The sequence below is a fragment of the Epinephelus fuscoguttatus genome, linkage group LG1 (genome assembly GCF_011397635.1).
Source record: "Epinephelus fuscoguttatus linkage group LG1, E.fuscoguttatus.final_Chr_v1".
Taxonomy (NCBI): Eukaryota; Metazoa; Chordata; class Actinopteri; order Perciformes; family Serranidae; genus Epinephelus; species Epinephelus fuscoguttatus.
In genome coordinates, this window is record NC_064752.1 from 9,942,615 (window position 1) to 9,966,778 (window position 24,164).

At 42.1% G+C, this 24,164-nt stretch overlaps 1 protein-coding gene across 2 annotated transcripts in view; it reads right to left on the minus strand.

The window, feature by feature from the left end:
• Positions 1 to 24,164, minus strand: part of stab1 (stabilin 1) — a 104,827-nt gene that overhangs the window by 38,250 nt on the left and 42,413 nt on the right. For both annotated transcript variants that reach the window (XM_049591078.1, XM_049591079.1), the window contains 21 exons: positions 21,359 to 21,436; positions 21,071 to 21,172; positions 20,884 to 20,988; positions 19,511 to 19,645; positions 18,667 to 18,795; positions 16,749 to 16,802; positions 15,172 to 15,285; positions 13,995 to 14,190; positions 10,331 to 10,426; positions 10,138 to 10,183; positions 8,748 to 8,827; positions 8,526 to 8,651; positions 7,457 to 7,530; positions 5,573 to 5,644; positions 4,228 to 4,347; positions 4,082 to 4,129; positions 3,703 to 3,783; positions 3,299 to 3,445; positions 1,101 to 1,235; positions 958 to 1,017; positions 409 to 585 (listed from right to left, as the gene is read on the minus strand). In XM_049591078.1, the coding sequence (XP_049447035.1) occupies positions 409 to 585; positions 958 to 1,017; positions 1,101 to 1,235; positions 3,299 to 3,445; positions 3,703 to 3,783; positions 4,082 to 4,129; positions 4,228 to 4,347; positions 5,573 to 5,644; positions 7,457 to 7,530; positions 8,526 to 8,651; positions 8,748 to 8,827; positions 10,138 to 10,183; positions 10,331 to 10,426; positions 13,995 to 14,190; positions 15,172 to 15,285; positions 16,749 to 16,802; positions 18,667 to 18,795; positions 19,511 to 19,645; positions 20,884 to 20,988; positions 21,071 to 21,172; positions 21,359 to 21,436 (2,175 nt within the window). The remainder of the gene's footprint in view (positions 1 to 408; positions 586 to 957; positions 1,018 to 1,100; positions 1,236 to 3,298; positions 3,446 to 3,702; positions 3,784 to 4,081; positions 4,130 to 4,227; positions 4,348 to 5,572; positions 5,645 to 7,456; positions 7,531 to 8,525; positions 8,652 to 8,747; positions 8,828 to 10,137; positions 10,184 to 10,330; positions 10,427 to 13,994; positions 14,191 to 15,171; positions 15,286 to 16,748; positions 16,803 to 18,666; positions 18,796 to 19,510; positions 19,646 to 20,883; positions 20,989 to 21,070; positions 21,173 to 21,358; positions 21,437 to 24,164) is intronic.

The window sequence follows — 24,164 nt, forward strand, 5'->3', positions numbered from 1 at the left end:
CATAGACCCAAAATGATTAATGTAATTAGTTGTTTGATGGATTAGTCAGTTGAAAGTCCCTTAATCAGCAACTGTTTTGATATCTGGTTCATCATTTGAGTCATTTTAAGGAACAAAATTGCTGCATTTCAATATTTTATATTAGAAAGACGATAAATAAATGAATGGATGACATGGGATGTGGGAAACTGTGACTGACACTTTGACTACTTTGTAAACAAAATGATTCATTCAGAAAATAAATGACAGATAATCAATCATAAAAATAATCATAGTCGTTTCAACAACCATTGTTTTCCATCTTGGCTGTAATAAACCTTTTATCCTTTTAATGGGCCCAATCAAAAGAGATATAGTTGGCAGGCCATCCTCCTACTGCATTCTTCCTCCTCCTCTTTCTCCTCTTACCCTGGAGCTGCGTATGATGTGAGCCTTCAGCAAGGAGGCCACTTCCTCTCTGTGATCGGGACTGGAGAGCCAGTGCTTTCTTTCAGCTGAAAGGGAGTTGAGGGCCTCGTCTGTGGGCCAGAACATGGTGAACGGCTGATGGATGGACATCTCGAGTTCAGGGAGTAACCCTGCATCCTGCACAAAGAATGGACAGTAAAGATTTCTGTCAGTGCTCACACTAGCAGTCTAAGTTTTAATATTTTTTTATGTGTTCTCAGATTAAAAAAGAAGAGTGTGAGTGTAGTAGAAGGAGGAGTTGATGTCAGTGAAGTAGGTGCAGGAGGCCAAGTAGTGATAGAGGGAGGTGAAGGAGTTAGAGGAGTAGGTGTAAGAAGAGGACGTGTAGATATGTAAATATTAGAGGTGTAAATGAAGGAGCAGGGAGTGGATTCCAGAGTGAGGAGGAGGCAGTGTGGGAAATGCAGCTGTAGGGGGAGAAGAGGTGGCAGAAGGAGGTGCAAGAGGAGAAATCAAACCAGGAGGTGCAGCATGTGTTTTTCATTTTACCTCAATGAGTTTGTAGAAGCGGCTGTAGCCATAAAACGCAGCTGCTGACGTCAGGTTCATCTAAAAAGAGAGCAAACGCGAGCCCATCTGTCAGTTCTGACTCATCATCAATCATCTGCTCATTTTAAGTAACCTCAGAGCACCTTGTTAGACTGGATGTTTGATTTGCTGTGCAGCCTGTAAGGCGTCAACATCGTGTCAATGTGGTGAATGACTCCGTTAGATGTGGTGTAATCACTGTTCACGATTCTTGATCTGTTGTTGATCCAGACTGAACCCTGCAGAGAAGAGACAGAGGCAGTTGTGTAGTGAGAGGGAGAGGTGAGGCAGACAAGTAGAAACAAAGACAAGATGAGTGGAGAGGTGAATTGTGAGACAGGTGACAACATTACGGCAGCTTGAGACAGAGAAGGATTTTTAGCCCATCACTTTCGACACTTGTCTGTTGACATGAGTCATTTTGTGTTCGAGTTATAAAACAGCACTGGTGTCATCAGAGGTCACATGGTCTGCTAACAGCTCCAGTAAAAACTGGATGCACCAAACAAGTAAGCAACAATGTTCAATTTAAAAGTCCACAGCGCAGGTAGAAGTCATTCCTTATCACTCTAAATTCTTGTTCATTCACTCAGTTGTCAGTGAAGATTCTCAGTCATCCAGGTCATGGTAATCAAAGGTGCTAAAAAAGTAGGCTGCAAAACTGGACTTACTTGAGATTCTTGAAGATGTGGCACAACACAAGAACGCAAGCTCATCAGGTTAAGACCCAGCTGTCCATTTATATCTAAAGGAAAAGGGACACTCTTTCGAGGACAGCGATGTTCACATCTTGGCCAGAGAAGACAGATGGTTTGAAAGAGGCGTGAAGGAAGCTATCCACCTCAAACTGGAACGACCATCGTGAAACAGAGACGGTGGCGTACAACATTTATCACCCACCTACAATGCAGTCTTGGGATCCCTTCCCAGACGACCTGGTTCATCTGGAACCATCTAATCCTTACGACACACAAGATGGCCGGGTGGGTCATCAGCTCACATGTGACCTCAACGAAACTGTAAGGGCTCATACCCACACAGAGTTTAAGGTCTGCGACTTGGCACCAGTCAGTTATAACCGAAGAAGCCGTTTTGGAGGAGAGGCAAAACATCTTCAAGAAACTCAATCAAGTCCAGCTGCCTATCATACAGCACTTAGGATTCACTCAATTAATTCTTTTATAATTATTATCATCATTCTTATGATTATTATTCAGGCTGTCAGCATTAACTCATTGCAATGGGATTAAGGTACGATCATATCGTGTTAATTTTTCTTATATTACATTTATTACATGCTGCATTTTTGTCCTTTTGACGCACCATAGTCAAGCTACCACAGTGGCTCTCTGCTTCCTGCTGTCGCAGTGACGGAAAATAAGACACCACTGCTTTTTTAATGGCTCATTTCACTTTGAAAAACTCCAAGACAGCTCAGTTGAAAAGTCAAAAGTAATATGCTCCTGCAGATCCATCCATTCATCCATACATTTTCAACCACTTATCTGAAGCCGGGTCGCGGGGGCAGCAGGCCGAGCAAAGCATTCCAGACGTCCCTCTCCCCAGCGATGCTTTCCAGCTCCTGGTGGACCCCAAGGCGTTTCTAGGCCAGACGAGATATGTAATCCCTCCAGCGTGTTCTGGGTCTGCCCCAGGGCCTCCTACCAGTGGGCCATGCCTTAAACACCTCCAGTAGGAATTATCAGTCTCACGTGTGACTGAATGAGAGTTTCTTGCTGAGCAACAGACTCTTTTTGCATTTATTTGTATGAATAATAACGGTTGATGAGAGATGTAACAGATCGTGAAGAGAAAAATCTTTCTAATAACTGAAGAAAGTCATTTGTGGTCCTTTTCTTCCTCAGATTTTTAACTAGATTGTGAATCAGAAAACAACATATGAGACTTGGGAATGATGCACTTGAGTTTAATCTCTTAACTGTCTAGCCACTGGTCTGAAACTCAAGTTTTGTTGTGATGTATCAAATCAGTCCGATCAGCTGCAGCGCAGTACTGTCCAATCAATAACTGATATCCAGTCGAGGAGCACTTCCAAAAAAGCCGCACCCATTGTATCCTTGCTTGCCTCTTCACTGAAAGCCTCCTCTCTCCTCGACTCCTCTGAGTGCATTTAATGAATTGAGACGTCCTACAAGATGGCGAGTCTGGATCAATGTCCGGGTCAAGTGATTGAGGACAGAAGTCAGAGGGATACTGGGATGAACCCTGGGTCTTTACTGAAGCTGGGTACAGCTGCTGCCCTACACAAATAAGTGTGTGTGTGTGTGTGTGTGTGTGTTACCTGCAGCAGGCTGAAGTGCAATGTGTGTCCTGACGTTGAGATGACAAGCTTGGTGGTTTTGAGGTCACTCAGCATCAAAGTCTCACAGGAAACAATGTGGTAACGAACCAGGTCGGGGAGACGCCCGAATTGATCCCATTCCTGCCACTACACACAGACACATACGCACACACACACACACGCACACACACACAGACACACGTCAGTCAGTGATGTACATGTCATGCATCAGCACCCATATTTCAGACTTACAACTCACATACAGAACTGTATTTGACATGTGATTAATATTGTGATTCAGCTCATAAATGGCCATACAGTTTTTCAAGATAAGACACCAAACTCAAGACTAGTAATATTGTTGTTACATCAGGTAATATAGAAACAGCAGATGTTGTACGTACAGTGGAATCGTTGTTGGATTCCTCCAGAGGGACGAAGACAGTGAACGGTCCTTCACCAGATAAACCACGTATGCTTGATGTCTGAGAAACACAAAGAATATAAAGTGAACTCATGATGATTGATCGGGGATGCTGTCATGGTCGATGGCTCAGTCACCACCTTGTTAAAATCTGTGTGTGGACAAGTCCCATCTCATGATCTCTTTAATTTAATCATGTGTTAGCAGTCCAACCCACAGAGCAGCAGGAGCTCTGACATAACAGCTGTTGTGTTTTGCAGTTGTGTGTATTACAAGCCATCTATGTTTTTAGTAAGCAGCATCAAATTACTATCAGGAGGTGAAGTTTTATTTTGTGTGTGGATTTCAACATGACTCACAGAAAACATACGACGGAAGAAGAAATTCTCTGATTGTCGGAACACTTCCTGTAAAACAGACAGACAATGCAACTTCCTGTTAGGGAGGAGGAGTGAGGCAATGGAAGGTCAGAGGTCAGTGGGAGGTCAGAGGTCATGTGACTCACATTGTTGGTGGTACCCCGGCACTCGATGCCATCGCCCACATGGCCTCTGAGGCAGGTGCAGTTCCTCTGACCCTGACCCATATACTCACAGCGAGCATGCCGACTGCAGCCGCCATTGTTCTGCACACAAACAAACACACAGCAAAATATATCTTTAGTTGCTTATATGGACAGAGATTAACTGTCCTGCAGCCATGTTTATTTTTGATGAAATCATAGATGATGATTCTGATTAGTTGAGTCATCAGTCAGTCTGTCTGCAATAAATGTCTAAACGCAGTGCTGGCTCCAGCCTAGCTGCTGCTAGCTTTATAAATAAAAATATAAATAAAACTCTCAGAACAAAATGGGGGGTTAAAGTGAGCTTCAGCAATAGCCAATCACATCAGCTCCTTGTTAACCATTTAAAGCACAGGGTTGTTTAATGAGCTGAGAGGAGAATGTGAGGAAACTGTTCTTCTGCAGGAATAGTATCCACACGTTTTACTGTCTAGAGCACAAACCTATCTTAGGGGCTGTACACACGTCGCATCTTTAACTGCCTGGAAAACCTGAAGTCAGGCGCTGGGTGCTACTTTTGTGCTGTTTTTCTGCCAGCTTTCAAGAGCACGGCGACAGGTTGCATCTAGAATTGCTAAGCATAACATGATCAACTTCTCTGCCATATTTATCACAGACTGATATTTACAAAAGAAGGGAAAGATATGTGTCAGCTGTGATTGGTTGTTCCTCGTCACATGACATGTGTTGTGCGCTGCTGTGTTCCAAAAGTTGAACTCTGTTTATCTCAAAGCCGTCACACCCTGAAAAATGTGTGCTCGGGAACGCATACGCACTGCTACAACGTGGCTCTGGTGTTTGAGCACGCCTGCTGCACGTCTAGATTGAAAACAACGAATTTAAAGGCGCAAAAAACGCGGCATGTGTACGGCCCCTTAGACCATTCTATCTGTAAGATATTGTAGCACATTTTTTTCCCTCTATTACTGTTTGCTGACCGCATATAAATATATGTTTTTGTAATGAATTAAATGGGTTGCGGTTACTGTACAAATCCTACTGTCACGACAGAATATATATTTTATTATCCAGAGGAAATGGGTTTGGAGATCTGTTCAAAGTTCAACATCCTTGTGATGATCACCATGGTCCAGATGGTCTCGCTGTATAAACTGAGTGGAACAGCTCACTGTCAGGAGATTTAAATAATTAATGAAGACCCAGCTGTGTGATCTGTGTTTACAATTTGGTCTGTGGTGGCAGAGTTGCAAGTAAACATGATTGTCACAGGACAGAATAAAGCAGATGACTGCATGGGAATCAACACAATGAAACACAGACATACATTTCTGCAGGGGTTGACAGGGTAGCAGTACTTCCCTGATCCTTGAAAGCCCATCAGACACCTGCAGGCCGTCTGCGGACGACAACAGAACAGACAGAGAAAACAGTCACTTAGTAAAAGAGTCTATCACTTCATCCATCTGTTTCCTCCCTCCCCCTGTACTCTGCCAATCAGCAAATCAAATAATCACTTCTCCTTAACTCCAAATCAGTTTCTTGAGTTGTAAACAAAGTACTGCTGTTTCTGGAGGGGGGTTAATGACAACAGCTGTGCTGAATAATCAGCTATTGACATTTCATTTAAAATGCATGATCCCAGAGAAAGTTGGAGATGACAGAAAGTCATCCTCAAAGCTTTCCTGCCACACAGCTGTGACGGCTGCACACACAAGTTACTCTGCTGAGTGACATGTTGAACCTTCAGTTAGTGTCCTCCTGCTATCTGTGGTCACCTGTACTGTGTTTCTATGCAGCCGAATTTAACATTATAATTGTTTTCATTTACATGTTTCTCTGTTGCAGGACAATAGCCCGGTGAGACAATCCTGTTGACGTCAGCTCAACATTCTGTTTGCTCTCTGTATCAGTCTGAACTCAGTGCCACCCCCAGCAGCGCCGTGGTGATAAAATCCTTATTTTGTGTTATAAACATTGTCTGACAACATTGTATAATACAAGTATAACAAGTATAATATTACATAGTATTGTTTATGACAACAGCTCTGCTTCGTGTTGGACAACCACTGAGAGGGTCTGCAGCAAGACAAAGTCCTCCTTAACTTTAGTGCCACATAGCCCCCACCCCACAAAGGACAGCTTACGTCACTGTTTTAGAGAAGTTCGATTTTACCTGTTTTAGTAAAAGGCCATGTCAGTGTTTTAAGATTTACTAACTCCGGAGGCTGTTTTGGTAAAGCTCAGTTATTGGGGGAGAAAAATCAGTTTTAGTCTGGACGGACAGCTGAAATGGAGAGAAAAAAGTAACAGGCTTAAGGCTGAAATATGCTTCGTGACACTTTTGAAGAGTGTCGCTCGACAGAAAAAAGAGCACTGTGACGTTTTCAATTTATGCTTCGTCGAAAGGTTTCAGTCATCTCCATGGTAACCACAAACCCTGCATTTCTTTCAAGGCCCAAGTCTTTTCTCTGTCGCGTTAAGCGTATAAACTGCACAGACAGGTAATTAAAATCACACAAACATCCGGCTGTTTATGTGTATTTAACTTATTATCCATATATTCATTAATTGATCAGCCTCCATTCTGTGTGAGCAGAATATTCTCCTTACTCGCTGCAATGGGCTTGGAAATATAAATCAATGAATACAAAGACTGCTTTTTTTTCCTGTTGCACTGACATGAAATAATTTTGGTGCAGTAAATTTCTTTTTTCTTTTCAGGTGCTGTTGACAAACAGCTGCGTCTGTGGACAGAGATGCTGAATGCAGGTCAAAGTCAGTATGGATTTAAAACTACTATCTCAATGGCGACAAGAGGAACACTATAAATCACACTGTGCAACAAAGTATGATAGTATTCACGATGTAACAAATTCTCCAAGTGTGCGACATGAAAGGAAACTGTCGCACAACACTTGTGTCTTTTCTGTGTCTTACGCAGCAAAGCATAAATTAGACATTACTGTAAATGGACTCTGACTTGGTAAATTAAACCTCATCACCAACATAAATGGTGGTCAGAAGAAAAAAATACCAAGATTGTGAAAAAAAACCTCTGAACATTACTTAAAAAAAAAAAGAGACCCTCCTGGAACTTCCTGACCTGAGCTGAGTCTCAGGTACAGTGATGGCTCAGTGTTGGGTCAGGTCTAACATTATGCACCATGGATATCTGACAATTAAATGCAGCACAGTTGTGTTGTCTTACAATGTTGGGGCCTGTTCTGATGCACTCAGCTGACTTGGGGCAGCCTCCATTGTTGACCAGACAGCCGTCCATCTCTGTGAACACACAACATGGTGGAAATTTGTTATTCAGAAATATTTAAGGCCTTGAATTTACAAAATTGGCAATAATATTAGACTTTTCCAGACTTTTCCATGTCAGGAGGTTCAGGTTAAGGTGGAATTTATACTTGAATCAATGCCATAGCCACGACGTAGGCTCTGCGTCAACGTAAACTACACCGTAGCCTGACATTCACCTCCCCAGAAATGTACCTACACGTCTCAGCAACACAGACCTCCAGTTTTTTCTGTTAGCTGAAACCATTTCCCTCAGTGGAAACAAAGCTTTTATTTACTTTTATTTCACAGATAAGAAACAATAAATTGTGAAGACAATAAAGCCTCCACAAAAATCGCATTTTAAGTCTTGTGTGTATCCTGGCTTCATATGAGAAAAGGAACTATCCACTTGTCGCTAGGCTAATTTATACAATGTAAAATGCCATAGGTTTGTGCTAATAATGTTAGCATGTTATATTTGTTTGGAAAACATATTTAGTATAAGACAGTTGTTTTGTCGGTGAACCTTGTGAGCTGTAATGGAGCTGAATTTTGTAACGTTACCTTTGTTAAATGTTGCTGTTGTCCCCGGCTTCATATGAGAAGAGGAAAAGTTTGCTGGTCGCTAGGCTAATCTATACCATGTAAAATGCCAAAGACTTGTGCTAAAAACATTAGCATGTTGTATTTGAGGGGAAAATTTGTCCAGATAAAGACAAGTGTTTGTCTGTGAATGCTGCGAGTTATAGTGAAGCTGAACGGTCGCTATTAAGCCATGCTTAATGTGTGTTTAATGTGTGCTTTAATCAACTAAACTTTATAGCACTTCACAGAAACCCAGCCGCAGACTTGTGTTTTGGAGGTGTAACTGCAGAGCAACACAGACACACCACCGCACATGTAAATGGTCACAACTGTGTAGACTACAGTGAGGGTCTGCCCCACAAGTATAAATCCTGTTCAACAGTGTTGGGGTCAGGCCTACATACCTAGGCAGACGACCCCGTCCCCAGTGTACCCCTCTCTACAGGTACAGGTCCTCTCTCCTGCTGAGACCTTTGTGCAAACAGCAAATCTTGAACATCCACCGTTGAACCTGCTGCACAAATCCAGCTCTGAGAGACACAGAGAGATAAAAATTAATCAGATTTGATATTTGTACAGGATGTGTCTGACTGTGTGAGGTTTTTTTTTTTTTTTTTTTTTTTAACCTTTGCAGTTAGTCCCATTGCCTTCATATCCAGCTGCACACACACAGGCAGGAGCTGTACCCTTTGGTCCTGTTATACAGCTGCAACAGAGGAGAAATGGTTCAATAATTATGTTACACATTTCTACTGAAGCTGAGAGCAGCAGCCATCTTTGAGAACAAGCTTGAAATGAAAGCATCCTGGAGCGCTTTGTCTCAGCAGTCTTCCACAGTCGATACAACTGCCTTTATGTAAAGTTGAAATTACAGGTAGATTTAGATGCACACAGGTGAGGTGAAGGCAGCTTCGTAATGATAGCATCAAAATATTGTTTGAGTATGATTCATTTTGCTTAACTTCTAGCCTGTACTTACACCTTTATAGTTTTGTGCTTGCATGTTTGTGTCATTGTGTGACAATTATGATCTATGGACCTGACAGTGTTCCTGTGTTGTGTTCTATAAACACAAAAAAACCCAATAAAAACAATTTACAAAAATAAACATATATTGTTTGAGTCACTTAAACATAGTTTCACTTAAAAAAAAAAAATTTAACATATGCTTAAACAATTACTGGGTTCTAGTCTGAGTGGGTGGAAGTTCGCTGCAAAGATCAGCCTCTCACTGGGCGGAATGAGCCACCCGCTGAAGTCCTGCCCTACCACCTCCGGTTGCAGTATTCAACACGTCCTTTGCTAACTTTTGCGGTGTTTGATCTTGCGGGGATGTAGTCATTTTTCTGCCATGGTTCACGTCCTGTAGGCGATATTTTTGTGGGCATGTTACACCAAAACTTTTTCCCCCGGCAATATTTTTGCAAGCGCACCGTTGCTGTGGCACCGCCCATAACGATTGTGATTGGTTGAAAGAAATACAAGCAGCCGGGGCGTTTTTTCCTCCAATCTTAAAGTGAGAGTCGGACCAGCCAGACCTTTCTTTTCTTGAGAAAGGTCTGGTGAGCGAGACTAAGTGGGTGGTGATGTCATACATGTTTGAATTTAACTAACAGTGACTTTTTGAGCCCAGCATTTGGTACGTTCTGTGTTTCTACTAATTTACCCAAAATGATCAGAAACACCCTCCAAAATAATACATACAGTAAAAAACACCACCCACTTCGACCTCAATAATAAACATAAAGTAGAATATTCATATATGCTGCATCGTATTTGCGGGATAATATGAGTCCTCTAACAAAGGGTATGATAATTTGCACAAGACATTTCGACAACACCACAAAAATGTGAGTATGCTATGGCCAACAGTAAACAATGTGATGCAGCTAGGTGTATTCTGGGTAAAGTCACAGCTTCTCCAAACCCAGCTGTTCTTGATCGAGACCACACACACAGACACACAGACATAGATACAGACACACCAGCTGTAGACACAACAACAGGATGACTTACTTGGCGTTCTCGTCACACACACCCCCACAGGCATCGTCCTTGATCTCTGAGAGAGAGAGACACACACGCACACACGCATGCACGCACGCACGCACGCACGCACGCACGCACACACAAAGATTTCAAGTGATAAATTGTCAGGAGAATATTTTACAATATAACAATACAATGTCATTGTATTTGTGTGTCTTACCTACAGAGCAGGAAGCTCCTTTCCAACCTTTATAACACACACACTTGCCACTTCCTGCCAGACCATCCTCACACTTCCCGTGGTCACACACACACTCTGCAACACAGACACACACACAGGTTAACTGTGACAGTGTTTCCTCTGTGGTGTATTCTCTTGTGTTTAATAAATGACCCTGTCTCATGTCATCATAGGCTTTTTATCAGCACTGATTATTAGCCATAGCTGTTGTAGATTTCTTAGCCTCATAACTTTTATGGGTTTGTTTGTCTTGCAGGCGTGTTTGCATCACTGTTTTGCTGGCATCATAGGATTGTTGGACCCATAGGTGTGTTAGTGTCACAGGTTTGTGAGCTTATCAGGTTTGCTGGTATTGTAGGTTATTTAACCGCATGTTTATCAGTCTCACAGATTCGTTTAACTTACAACGTTTACGATTTAATGGACATTTGATGCTGGCTCCAGAAGCCAGTCAGTCCCCAGAGACCCCCATGTTAAAATGGTCAACTTTACAGCAGAAATAAACACGTTGACAGCCTGGTACAAAAAAATGGTTTTGGTGTCTATAGCTAATTTTAACAATCATGACAGCTGTAAGATGGGGTCAGGGGATTTTTACACAACTCACCCATTTTCTATTACGGCTTAAAGTAATGTATAATTAAGGGTGGGCTGCTTTGAGTGACAGGCTGTCTGCCAATAGTGTCCTCAGCGTCACATCCACCCCTCATTTCTCCATAGCACCGGCATCTCACCTGACAACAACTGAACACTGCATACAGTGTCCTCCTGCCTGTCCCACCCCTACTAGTCTGAGTGGGTGGAAGTTCGCTGCAAAGATCAGCCTCTCATTGGGCGGAACGAGCCACCCGCTGAAGTCCTGCCCTACCACCTCCGGTTGCAGTTTCGCTGTTTTCAACACGTCCTTTACTAACTTTTGCAGTGTTTGATCTTGCGGGGATGTAGCCATTTTTCTGCCATGGTTCGTGTCCTGTAGGCGATATTTTTGTGGGCGTGTTACACCAAAACCTGTTTCCCCCCGGCAATATTTTGCAAGCGCACCGTTGCTGTGTCACCGCCCAGAACGATTGTGATTGGTTGAAAGAAATACAAGCAGCCGGGGCATTTTTTCCTCCAATCTTAAAGTGAGAGTCGGACCAGCCAGACCTTTCTTTTCTTGAGAAAGGTCTGGTGAGCGAGACTACACACCTACTGACTGCCTCGCTGTGCTTGCCTGATCTCAGACAAGACAGTCAACTTGTTACATAAAGAAGTCCACATTATGAAGAAAGGAAAAATCACCTTAGAAAAAGAAGAATCTGTAGAGCAAGAAAATGATGCCAGCTGAAACTTAAGTTTCAATTCCAGCTTTTGGTGAAACTAAAACATCAGGGCATCACTGAAGAGAAACCAAAATAATTACAGTGAAAAGCCAGCTCATGATTAGTTTTGCCATGCCAACTAAGGCCTATTGGGTTTCAGGGGTTTTAAGAGTGAAGTAAAAATAAACAGCGATGTCAGGCAAGACATAATAAATATGAAGAAGAAAGCAGACAGAGAGGGCACCTTGATCGAGATGGTGACGTGTCAGAATTTAAAAAAAGAAAGAAAAAGACGATCCTGAGCATTTCATTATAATGACCTGATGAAAAAACTTTGATAAAAACATCTTTGCTTTACATGGTTTATTTAAAGGGGCAATAAGCGAAATTCATCATTTCTAGATTGAAGGAATTAAAAAATTGCTATGTGAAGAACTAGAGGTGTAATTTCATCTGTAGTATATCATGACCTCACACACCCTCCCTCTGTGTTGATCTCTAGCCCCTTGTTTACAAGCCGGTCCGGCTGCGCGTTTATGTACATTCATGTGAATCCCTACCTCCTTGGCCCTCCCTCTCTATAAAAGGCTACAGCCAGTGAGCAATGGCAGCGCATATTTTCGAAGTGAAATGGTGGAGAGCGGAACAAAACGTCCACCTGAAGACGACCAGGATCTGACATTACCTCTTAAGAAACAACGGTTGTTGGCAAAGAAGTTGTTAGATAAAGAAAGAGACAGAACTCAGATTAACATTGGCCTTGCATTTCCAAGGTGAGAGCACTGTGAGAGCTAAAGGGACTACAATTTGACTCAGAGCTAGCTAGCTAGCTAGTGCTAACTCCAGGAGCTAACGCTAACGTCCCTAATCTTCTCCGTGAGCCCGCCATGGCTCCGGCTCACGGAGAAGAGCAGGAACGTTAGCGTGTCAGCCGACTAGTGCTAACGCTAACGTCCCTACTCTTCTCCGTGAGCTTGGCGGGCTTGCGGGCTCATGGCTCCGGCTCACGGAGAAGAGTAGGGATGTTAGCGTGGCAGCCGACTAGTGCTAACACTAACAGGAAAGCAGGGAAATAGCTAAACACAGCAGAGACCGAGAGTGAGTGAAAGACATTGCTAACTGCTAAACTAAGCCCAACTAAGTTGGCTGTTTAGGTTTTATTTCCTCGCCCCTGTGGCGAGTGAATCTGCCTGTAGTGAAACCGGGGCTAACTGGTGCTTCCTCCTCAGGCTCCACTTCACTCAGCTGCCAGCACAGCCAGTTAGCCTCCGCTAGCTTCCCAGCTAACGTTAGCCCCGGCTCTCCGTTTGGATCCAACCGGAGCACCGAGCCCTGGTTTGTTATTCAGGTCAATGTGGGAAGAAGCAGCAGGTATATCGGGCAGCTGAGTGAAGTGGAGCCTGCGGAAGAAACACCGGGACCGTCTGGATGTAATAGTCCATGGAGATGCTGCGGTGCTCGCCTGCACAGACGAGGCGAGTGGGGTGGAGGGTGGGGGGTGGAGAGCAGAGGTAGAGGGAGGTGTGGCTCATGACACACTTTGTTTTGGTCTACAGGCAGTGCACAACAGCAAATCTAGCGGTGAAACGATTTCGCTTTTTGCCCCTTTAAATATTAAAGGCTTTTATGCACTCTGTTAATAGAGAGGCTATTTTGAAGTTACTCAAGTACTTGATTTTTTTTCCCCTCAAAATTCTAGCACTTCAAGGACCTTGTGTAAACCCTGTGTATTACCACAGTAAACATTTTCCTAATTCACTCATGGTTTTAAACACGAGCTCCAAGTCTTCAATACAGCATGATGTTCATTTTGTAAATTATGGTCCCATTTGAGGAAAAAACACAATACAGCAGGGTTTGCTTAAGGGCGTGGCTACCTTGTGATTGAAAAGTCGCTACCACGGCAACCTGTCATTCAGGATAGAGGCGTAGCAATAAGAGTCCTCTGCAGCTTCACCCTCTCATCTCAACATGGTCACTTCTGGCTCCAAAAAACCAAGGTAGCAACAGCCACAAGGCCAAATTTGAGGCTTCAAAACGAGAGTCTGCGAATAGGCTAACATCTTAGTGGCTACTTCCAGTTCTTTTATTCAGTCTGTCTCAGTCCCCAGCAGTCTGTCTTTGACACTTGCCCTACTGTCTGACCAAAAAAATTTAAAGCAAACACATCTTCATCATCATTTTTTCCCCACTGTACTGAACTGGCAGTGAACCATGACTCCTAAACTGGGCGTATGAACTGAACTGTGACTTCTGTGTGCTGTTACACCCCTAGTGCTTTCACAAGCGTTTCTGTCGGATAAGTGTGTGTGTGTGTCTGTGTGTATGTGTGCGTTCCTCACTGGAGGAGCAGTTGACGCCATATCGTCCTGGCTCACAGTCCTCACACGCGGTGCCGTGGAAACCCTCAAAGCAACGGCACTCCCCGTCACCATGGTTACCGTCCTGACACTCCCCGTGATTGGAGCACCAGCTGCCGACATCTCCGGGGCATTTGAAGCACTCGTGGCCGTAGTAACCGGGGCAACAGGAGTGATCCTGCAGGACAAACCATCAGTATAATTATTGTTATCATTGTTATCATTATACAGCCTGTTCAGGACCTGGAATCTGTGGCCTTGCTGAATTCAGCTGCTTGTAAAAGTGATGTGTTTTTTGTCATTCTAATATGGTTTAGTACACTTTTATTCAGGCGTCAAATGAAGACGAAATAATGTAAATGCTGCTATAATGGACAGACTATAATGACCATAAGATCTAATGCTCTGAAATATTTGTCAGCTGGTCCACAGAGGGAGGACTGTTGCTGCTGGAGAAGAGCAGTGAGTTGGAATATAATTAAACCAACAAAGAAGAGTCTTTACAGTGCTCTCACAGTCAGGCTACATTACTAATAGATTTTAAGGTGCCCCCGACCCAAAAACAACTTATAAAGTAATAAAAACAGAGGGGAAAAAAACAACAAAAATAAAATCTGTGTTTAGTCTCTGTTAAGGATTGTCAATGGTGTTCATATTGTATAGTAGTAGTATTACTAGTAATAGTATTTATCTTCTTAGTGTATTCTAAATGAAAATGTCTTAAAGTAAAAAAAAAAAAAGAAATCATTCTGATAACTTTAACAAAACTACAATACACTTACATAAGATTAATAATACTAACAACACTCTATAATCAGAAAAACACTGTACTCCAGGGTAATATTCAGCTTGGTAGTTTGAATAGCAACAGTGGTAATGTAGTACGTGTTGGTATAGTGGCATTTGCAGTCTTTAGAGCAATAATATTACTTTTACTTTAAAAGCAGTAGTAGCAAGGCTAACTATTTAGTCTAACTCGAATCAAGAACAAAATCAAAACAAGTAAACAAAGTGAAAACAGAGACTAAAATGTGTCTGAAAATTCAAATTACTTCCAGTTAGAGCTAGTCCTCCATACCCAACTCAAACTACAGTGCTCAGTAGTACTGGTAGTAGATACAGTGGTAGAACTACAGTGCTAAGGGTAGTGTCAGCAGACCGTGGTTAACCGTAGACATTTGATGACACAGCCTGGCACTGACTTCCTCCTGGATCCGACTCGCTTCCTGTATTTACAGTTGGATCGCATTCTAGCCGGAAACTGTTGCCTGATCTGCGGTAGAAGACATCAGAAACACAGTAGAGACCCAAACTGAGAGCTGAGAACACAGGCACCTACAGATATTACTGAGACAGAATGATGCCTGAAAAACTGCACATAAATACAACTCTGATTAGAACCTGTTCAAAAAGGAAAAACATGACACATGGAAACAGATTTTTTTTGTGGCACAAATAATAATAACAGCAACACCTGTACAACACAGTGTGGTTAAATCTGAGTGTGGTTAAAATACATTCTTAGCACTGTAATTCGTGCTTGAAAGATTGAGTCTTGATGCAGTAAAGTCAATTATTATTACGACCACCTGTAAAAAGACTGCCCTGCACAATTCTTAAATCTAAACAACTGGATGGTGAAATATAACAAGATGTAAGCACGTACGCTATTTTCTGTCCGAAGTGAGGCTACTTCTTGAGTTTTGGTAAGGATGGCTAAGTGTTAGGGGTAGGCACTATAACGACTATGTACAATATATCGATATATTTTCAAGCAAGATGTAAATTTAGATAACACGATTTATATCGCTATAGGGTCAAGTTGCCTTACATGGCGCATACCAGTGTGCATCTCTCCTCTCTCGCACTCTCCGCACAGCTCTGCCCCCTCACTCTCTCACAAGTTCTCCAGCAACATTTTTTAGAGCCGTAGCCTGACGTGCACCTCCCCAGAAATGTATCTACACGTTGCAGAGACGCAGACCTCCTGTCTGTTTCTTTTAGCTGAAACCATTTCCCTCAGTGGAAACGAAGCTTTTATTTACTTTACTTTCAGTATAAGACAGTTGTTTTGTCAGTGAACCTTGTGAACTGTAATGGAGCCAAATTTTGTGCTGTTACCTTTGTTAAATGTTGCTGTTGTCCCGGGTTTTATATGAGAAGAGAAAAAGTACACTAGCCCCTAGGCTAATTTATACAATGTACAATGCCATAGGCTTGTGCTATAAACATTAGCATGTTGTATTTGTGGGGAAAATGTGTCCAGATAAAGACAAGTGTTTGTCTGTGAATGCTGTGAGTTATAGAAGTATTTTAGCTTCTATGAAGTTGAAGGGACAAACAGCAGGACTGTGTGCAAGCCAATTCATCGGTTTATTTTAATTACAGATAATTACAAATACACTGTGTTATAAAAGTAGCATGTAGTCGCACAGTGAGAAAACAATAAATCAAGTAGAGAAGTCAATTATTTTGACTCAACAACATGCAACAAAAATTGCTTTTATCATGGCATTGTAACGTTCTGAATCGAATCACGAGGGGCCTTGTAGAGATTCCCACCCCTAAATCTCATTTAGTCCTGTCGCCCTCTTCCCTTTCTGAGTGTTAAAACTTGGTAGTTGATTTAACTCTGAGGTCACTTTTGGAGACTGTAGACTGTGTATTTCTGGATAAAGATAAACAGGTTATCATGTTATTGTGTCCACCCCTTGTGAGCTGTGTCATTGTTCTTACTGGTTTGTAGCTGAACAGGCATCGAGGCGGTCCTTCACAGTCTGTACACCTTCCCTGGAGACAAGGACAGAAAGTAAGAGGGACGGACGGGTTGGAAATACTGAGACAATCCATCAGTCCTGACAACAGACATCTCAGAACCAAGTCTGTATCTCCTGCAGAGTTTCTCCACTGCTTATCTAATGACTTTGTCAACAAGAACAAATTACTTTCAGTTAACACTCCCTTGCGAGTAGACTCATTTAAATATAAAGTAAAAAAAAAAATGTAATGTGGTTAATTAGTAGTACGACTCTTACAGTATCTGTTGTCCACAGCTGCCTTACACTGTAGGAAAAGCTTCTCCTTTGGCTCATTTAATCCCTGCAGCCACCTCAAGGCAGCAGAACACACATGTAGGTAAATGTGCACCCTCTGGTTTATAATCTTGATGAGGAAGTGACATCATGTATGATTTTTTACAGGGTTGGGAATTAACATTTTTGTCTACCTGCCACTGTGGCTGGAGGATGGATTCCAAAATGTACCTGCCGCTCAACAGATTACCAACAGATTGCTTTCTTTGGTTGGTGGGTGAAGAAAATCTGGCAGCCACTTACCAACATTTGGCTAGTGGCTGGTGCTTATTTACGACCTTGATTGTTAACTATGTTTACCTTATTACATACCATAGAAATGAAACTAGGTTGCTGCAAAATAACCGCACACATGAGACTGGTGGGTTATAACTCAGAACTCTGCCTGTTTATCAAATTAACTGGGACTAATTAATCCTGTCTATCATGTGGCATCTACTGTTTTATTCTTGAAATGTATTATGATGCAATCTAAGTGCTGTATGGTAGGCAACTGAACTTCCTCTCATCCAAGAAGCGTCTTCAGTTCTAACTAACAGGTGGGGAGTCGCAGGTTTTAAACTCTGTGTGGGTGTGAACCCTTACAGAGTCGTTGAGGTCACATGTGAGTCGTTGACCCAGCCGGCCATCTTGTGTGTCGTTAGGGTTAGATGGGTCCAGGTGAGAATTAGTGTTAGGTCGTCTGGGAAGGGATCCCAAGACCGCATTGTATATGGGTGATAAATGGTGTTGTACGCCACTTCCTCTGTTTAACTATGGTCATTCCAGTTTGACGTGGATGGTTTCTTTCACGCCTCTTTCAAACCATTTTTCTTCTCTGGCCAAGATGTGAACATTGCCGTCATCGAAGGAGTGTCCCTTCTCCTTTAGGATGCTTTGAAAGACGCGTGAAAGAAGCCAACTACGTCAAACTGGAACGACCATCTTTAAACAGATGCCTAAGATATAGCCCTTATGATTACATTACGACATTATGATGCTAACACTCCTGTCACATCAATTATGTGACCATTTATGACGTGAAATACAGTAAAATAAAACTGAATTATCATCTGACTGATGTGGTCACATAAAAATGGCTTCACCAGCTTTTTTTTCCTCCATCATCTGTTTCTATCGTCATTGTACAAAATAGCTATTAAAAACCCACCAGCAGCCTGTAGCTACAGATTAGTAATGTTGTTTACACTGTGACGCTCAGCTGCATCCAAAACAGTATGATTTCGTAGAGATAGCTGTTTCTTTATTTGTTCAGCCTTGACATAATGTCAAAAAGACCGTGAGTGGTTCAGTTTCAGAGCAATAACAGTGTTGTGACTGACTGAGAACATATTTATCACCTCGCCCATCACCCAGCCCTTTTACAGTTTGCAATGCTGCACATACATTAACCAAAACAGGAGGTTCATTCTTCAATTTCACCACTCATCCATTCATCCATCACTCCATCCACCCTGTCATTGATCCATTCATCAATCTGTCTGTCCATACATCCATTAACTTGTACGTCTATCTTTCTTTACATTGATTCATTATCATTCCATCACTCCCTCCATCCTTACATTGACCTGCAGGGTTATCTGTTGGCTGCATCTGTTGCGGCGGACTTTGAGGACCTGAGGGAGGCCTATGATGACACCGTTTTGCGTCTCAGTGAAACTGCCGTCAAGAGGAACATCGTTCACAACTGTCTGGAGAACAAGAATAAATCGGACTCTTGACTTTGTGTGACTGGTAGAGAGTTATACGTCATTAGAAGACTACACTGGTGTGTCTGTCTATTTTAGCACATAAAACATGAATCTTTTATATTTCAAAGAAACACTCATCATTAATTATTGATTTCTTTTCTTTTTTTACAAGTCAGTCTGAGTTCATTGCTACGAAAATTTACATGCACAGGCTTGCTGCACAGAGATAGGCCATCACAGTCTAGGAAGCTTTAATTTTCTGTCCACCTTTAGGTACCATCACCTGATAATGCAGCTGTAAGCAGGAACTCAGTGTTCAAACTAGGACTGACAGTCTGAAAAGCATTTTAATGACAATCACTGTTGTCACAAAATCAAACTCAGAAGACAAATGATGAGCAATATGGAACTTGTAAAAACAGTACTACTAATTTACTTGTGTCCTGTATTCATTTTGCTGTTCTCAGGTCTCATGCAATATCGACCAAAAATTAATTTGTCTACGTGCTGACTGTGATGGATTATGTCTTATTATTTTGATTTTCATAGAAGTGAACTGAAACTAATGGCTGCAGGAAGGAAATCAATCTAAAACTGACAGGAGTGCAAAGTGTTCCTTAAACTATCAAACAAGTCTTCAATGTTCAGGTGTGACAAAGCTTATAGAAGGTTGGTCACATGACTGTGAAGCTTATGTTGGTCGAGCTATTGTTACCTGGTTTTTGTCGTTTAGGTGGAACTGGACCTGGTAGTCACTGCCCAGCAGTGTGCTCTTCAAGAGGCCATCACTGAGGTGGTCAGGGAAGAGCAGCTCATTGAGAATCACATGATACTTGAACACATCAGAGTTCTAGACAAATACAGACAGACAGACAGACAGACAGACGAAGTGAGTTTAAGAATATTTCTGGTTTATGATAATCACCGCCCACATCTTGTTGTGCTAACTGGCAGCTGCTTCTCCAATTGGAAACAACTGACCAATCAGAGCTTTTTGGGCAGAATTAAAATCAGATACATGAGATTTTATTGATACCAATGCCATTATTGATTGTGCTTCTCGGTCTGATTCTTTATCGATTACCCAATTGATTCCTGGTAAATTTTCTGCATGAAAAGAAGGATGCCTACACCTCTTCTTCACTCATTTTCCCTCACTGTGCAGCAAGTGTGAAAGGGGGAGCTGACAGGCAAGTTGAGCCAGCTGAAGCCTGAGTGCTCACTGTACCAACATTCTGTCCGTCATCATCTAGAATTAATGACATGAAAGAATATTTGTACAGTATTCGTTTTCATTTAGGTCTTCACAGTCAAAGAAAAAAAATCTACTTATGTGGCGCTAATATTAATATAACAGATATATTTAGCCTCGGTAACAAACGTGCTGCCTGTCTGGAAGCAGTGGCACTTGTGCGTAGAGTTTCAAATACGTAACATTCCTCAAATTTAAACCCATGTTGCACAGAAAAGATAATTTAGCATATTGCTGGTGTTTTCTCCCCGACTTGGAGTTATCATTTTACAGACATAACAAGCAGTACTGCTGTCATCTTTCTTTGTGACTCCGTCATCTTGCAAGTTTCCAGTAGTGTAGACGCAGGAGTTTGATGTCACTGTTTTGCAACATGCAACTATCGAAAAAACACGCTGGCATCAATAACAGGAAATTATAAGCTCGGAGACATATAATTCTGATGGATCATGGTTCTCAACTGGAACCAGTTTGTGGTTGCCACCCTTACTAACTGGTTCAGAGTGACCATCTAATTTGTGAGTGATAGAACAATGATGTTACTGCTTTTTGTAAAAAGGGCCTTAAATTAAGCTATTTGACTGGTTGCATGGAAAGAAGTTCTCCATCTAAGCTTAAGGAGAATAAATGGTATTTGGTCAGACAAAATTGAAAATGGTGTGCACCATCATAACACCAAAAAATGAAATATAAATTTCTCCCTCTGAGTGTTTTTCTCAAACGAGAACACAGGACAAGTACAAAAAGATATGTATGCTGTAGCGTCAGTTTTTGTGTTACTGTGATCATAATGGAGGGTTTGCAGGCCAGCACTGGCTCATATCATCTGGACCTACCAAGAAGGAGGAGTTAGTCCCGCTGAGGTGCTGCCTGATGGCATCATCTGTTGGCAGCAAGAGGGTGAAATCAGACACACCCAGATCCTCTGTCAGATTGTACATCTGTGAAAAAACACACACACTTAAACACACTGAAAAAAACCTTTCGAGTTCAGACAGATAAACAGGTGGAAAGATATCTTACCAGAGCGTACTGTCTGAACAGAGTGAAAGTCGAAGAGGAGTTCAGGACAGCCATCAGAGTCGGGGGGTCGGGGGGGAGGTCTGAGCGGGAGGGGGCCAGAACCTGACCGCAACCAAACAAACAACAAACAAACAGACAGGGTTTCTGTTTATTGGACTTTTAACAACTCCATGATCTTTACTTTAGCACCCAATCAGGACAAACTAGCCTCATGACTGTTAGAGCTTAAAGAATAATCCAGTACACAGTTCGTTCTAATTGCCAGCCTCCTGACTGTGAGACTCTCACCTTGTCTATGATGTGGATGTAGCCATTGATTGCAGGCAGGTTGCGAGTGAGGATGGAGGCGTTTTCAATGTGGATCACCTGGAACAAAACAACAACATTTAAATATACAGTACAGGCCAAAAGTTTGGACACACCTCCTCATTCAATGCGTTTTCTTTATTTTCATGACTATTTACATTGTAGATTGTCACTGAAGGCATCAAAACTATGAATGAACACATGTGGAGTTTTGTACTTAACAAAAAAAGGTGAAATAACTGAAAACATGTTTTATATTCTAGTTTCTTCAAAATAGCCACCCTTTGCTCTGATTACTGCTTTGCACACTCTTGCCATTCTCTCCATGAGCTTCAAGAGGTAGTCACCTGAAATGGTTTCCACTTCACAGGTGTGCCTTATCAGGGTTAATTAGTGGAATTTCTTGCTTTATCAATGGGGTTGGGACCATCAGTTGTGTTGTGCAGAAGTCAGGTTAATACACAGCCGACAGCCCTATTGGACAACTGTTAAAATTCATATTATGGCAAGAACCAATCAGCTAACTAAAGAAAAACGAGTGGCCATCATTACTTTAAGAAATGAAGGTCAGTCAGTCGGGAAAATTGCAAAAACTTTAAATGTGTCCCCAAGTGGAGTCGCAAAAACCATCAAGCGCTACAACGAAACTGGCACACATGAGGACCGACCCAGGAAAGGAAGACCAAGAGTCACCTCTGCTTCTGAGGATAAGTTCATCCGAGTCACCAGCCTCAGAAATCGCAAGTTAACAGCAGCTCAGATCAGAGACCAGATGAATGCCACACGGAGTTCTAGCAGCAGACCCATCTCTAGAACAACTGTTAAGAGTAGACTGCGCGAATCAGGCCTTCATGGTCAAATAGCTGCTAGGAAACCACTGCTAAGGAGAGGCAACAAGCAGAAGAGATTTGTTTGGGCCAAGAAACACAAGGAATGGACATTAGACCAGTGGAAATCTGTGCTTTGGTCTGAGTCCAAATTTGAGATCTTTGGTTCCAACCGCCGTGTCTTTGTGAGACGCAGAAAAGGTGAACGGATGGATTCCACATGCCTGGTTCCCACTGTGAAGCATGGAGGAGGAGGTGTGATGGTGTGGGGGTGTTTTGCTGGTGACACTGTTGGGGATTTATTCAAAATTGAAGGCACACTGAACCAGCACGGCTACCACAGCATCCTGCAGCGACATGCCATCCCATCCGGTTTGCGTTTAGTTGGACGATCATTTCTTTTTCAACAGGACAATGACCCCAAACACACCTCCAGGCTGTGTAAGGGCTATTTGACCAAGAAGGAGAGTGATGGAGCGCTGCGGCAGATGACCTGGCCTCCACAGTCACCGGACCTGAACCCAATCGAGATGGTTTGGGGTGAGCTGGACCGCAGAGTGAAGGCAAAGGGGCCAACAAGTGCTAAACACCTCTGGGAACTCCTTCAAGACTGTTGGAAAACCATTTCAGGTGACTACCTCTTGAAGCTCATGGAGAGAATGCCAAGAGTGTGCAAAGCAGTAATCAGAGCAAAGGGTGGCTATTTTGAAGAAACTAGAATATAAAACATGTTTTCAGTTATTTCACCTTTTTTTGTTAAGTACATAACTCCACGTGTTCATTCATAGTTTTGATGCCTTCAGTGACAATCTACAATGTAAATAGTCATGAAAATAAAGAAAACACATTGAATGAGAAGGTGTGTCCAAACTTTTGGCCTGTACTGTATATCATTTTCAACTGGAGAAAACCGTTGTTTTATCAAAGGATCAACTGCACGTTTCTTTGCAACCTGGCAAACATTTTTAACTTTTGTAGCAAATATGGAAGCTGAAAAATTGTAATGAAACATGTTATACTCCCCTACTTATGTCACACAAGTTAATTAATTTATCATAATTTTTCTTTCTTTTTTTTCTCACTTATTTATTTTTTGTTTTTGTCTATTGGATTTCCCTTTGCTGGTCTGGCTTTCTCTGTTTATTCCTGGGTTGGTGGGTGGGTGGGGTTGTTGCTTTGTCCTGGTTGGTTTTATGTTTGTTTGTTCATTGATGCTCTATACATCTTTATTGAATTATTAATAAAAAATACCTCGTTTAAAAAAGAATACTGGAAAAAAGAAGCTGCTTTGTTTAGACTTCTAGAGACTCATTTGTGTTAGTTTCAGTTTGAAACAGACTTTACATTAAATACTTTATATAATAGGATGTATCAGCCGCTCTAATGACCTCTCCTTTAATACAGCCGCCATGTTGCTTTTCCTGCCTGGGGTCTTTTCCTTCACATGCATGCTTGTAAAAAAAACTAATTAAGAACCAAAATATCAGCGCTGTCAAGGAGAGATCTTTCAGGGGAAACCATGTTTCTCATTTACATGATATTTAAATCAGCTCGCTGGAGAAAGCTGATTGTAACCTGGTTAATTAAGTGCATACCCGAAAATTCAAAGAGGTTGGCAGGATTGTACCTGTATGAGATCAAAACCTGTGCTCACCGGTCATATCTGGCAACCAGCGCTATGGACAGAGGAGGTGCACAGAGGTGCTGGACAGATCAGATACATTGATGTTTGCAGGGAAAAGCACAAACCACAAACTGTGGTCTTCACATTTCTGTTTGCTGGTTAAACTGTGGTGTCAGAACCTGTCTTTTCTTCCATGCTACAGTTTTAAGATATGTGTAGCCTACATTTCAAAAAGCACCGTGGTGAACAAACATGACTTATTTTAAATTAATCGGCACAAAAACGTTTGCACTGAACAATGGAATCTGCAGGTGTATCCAGATCTATGTTGACCATT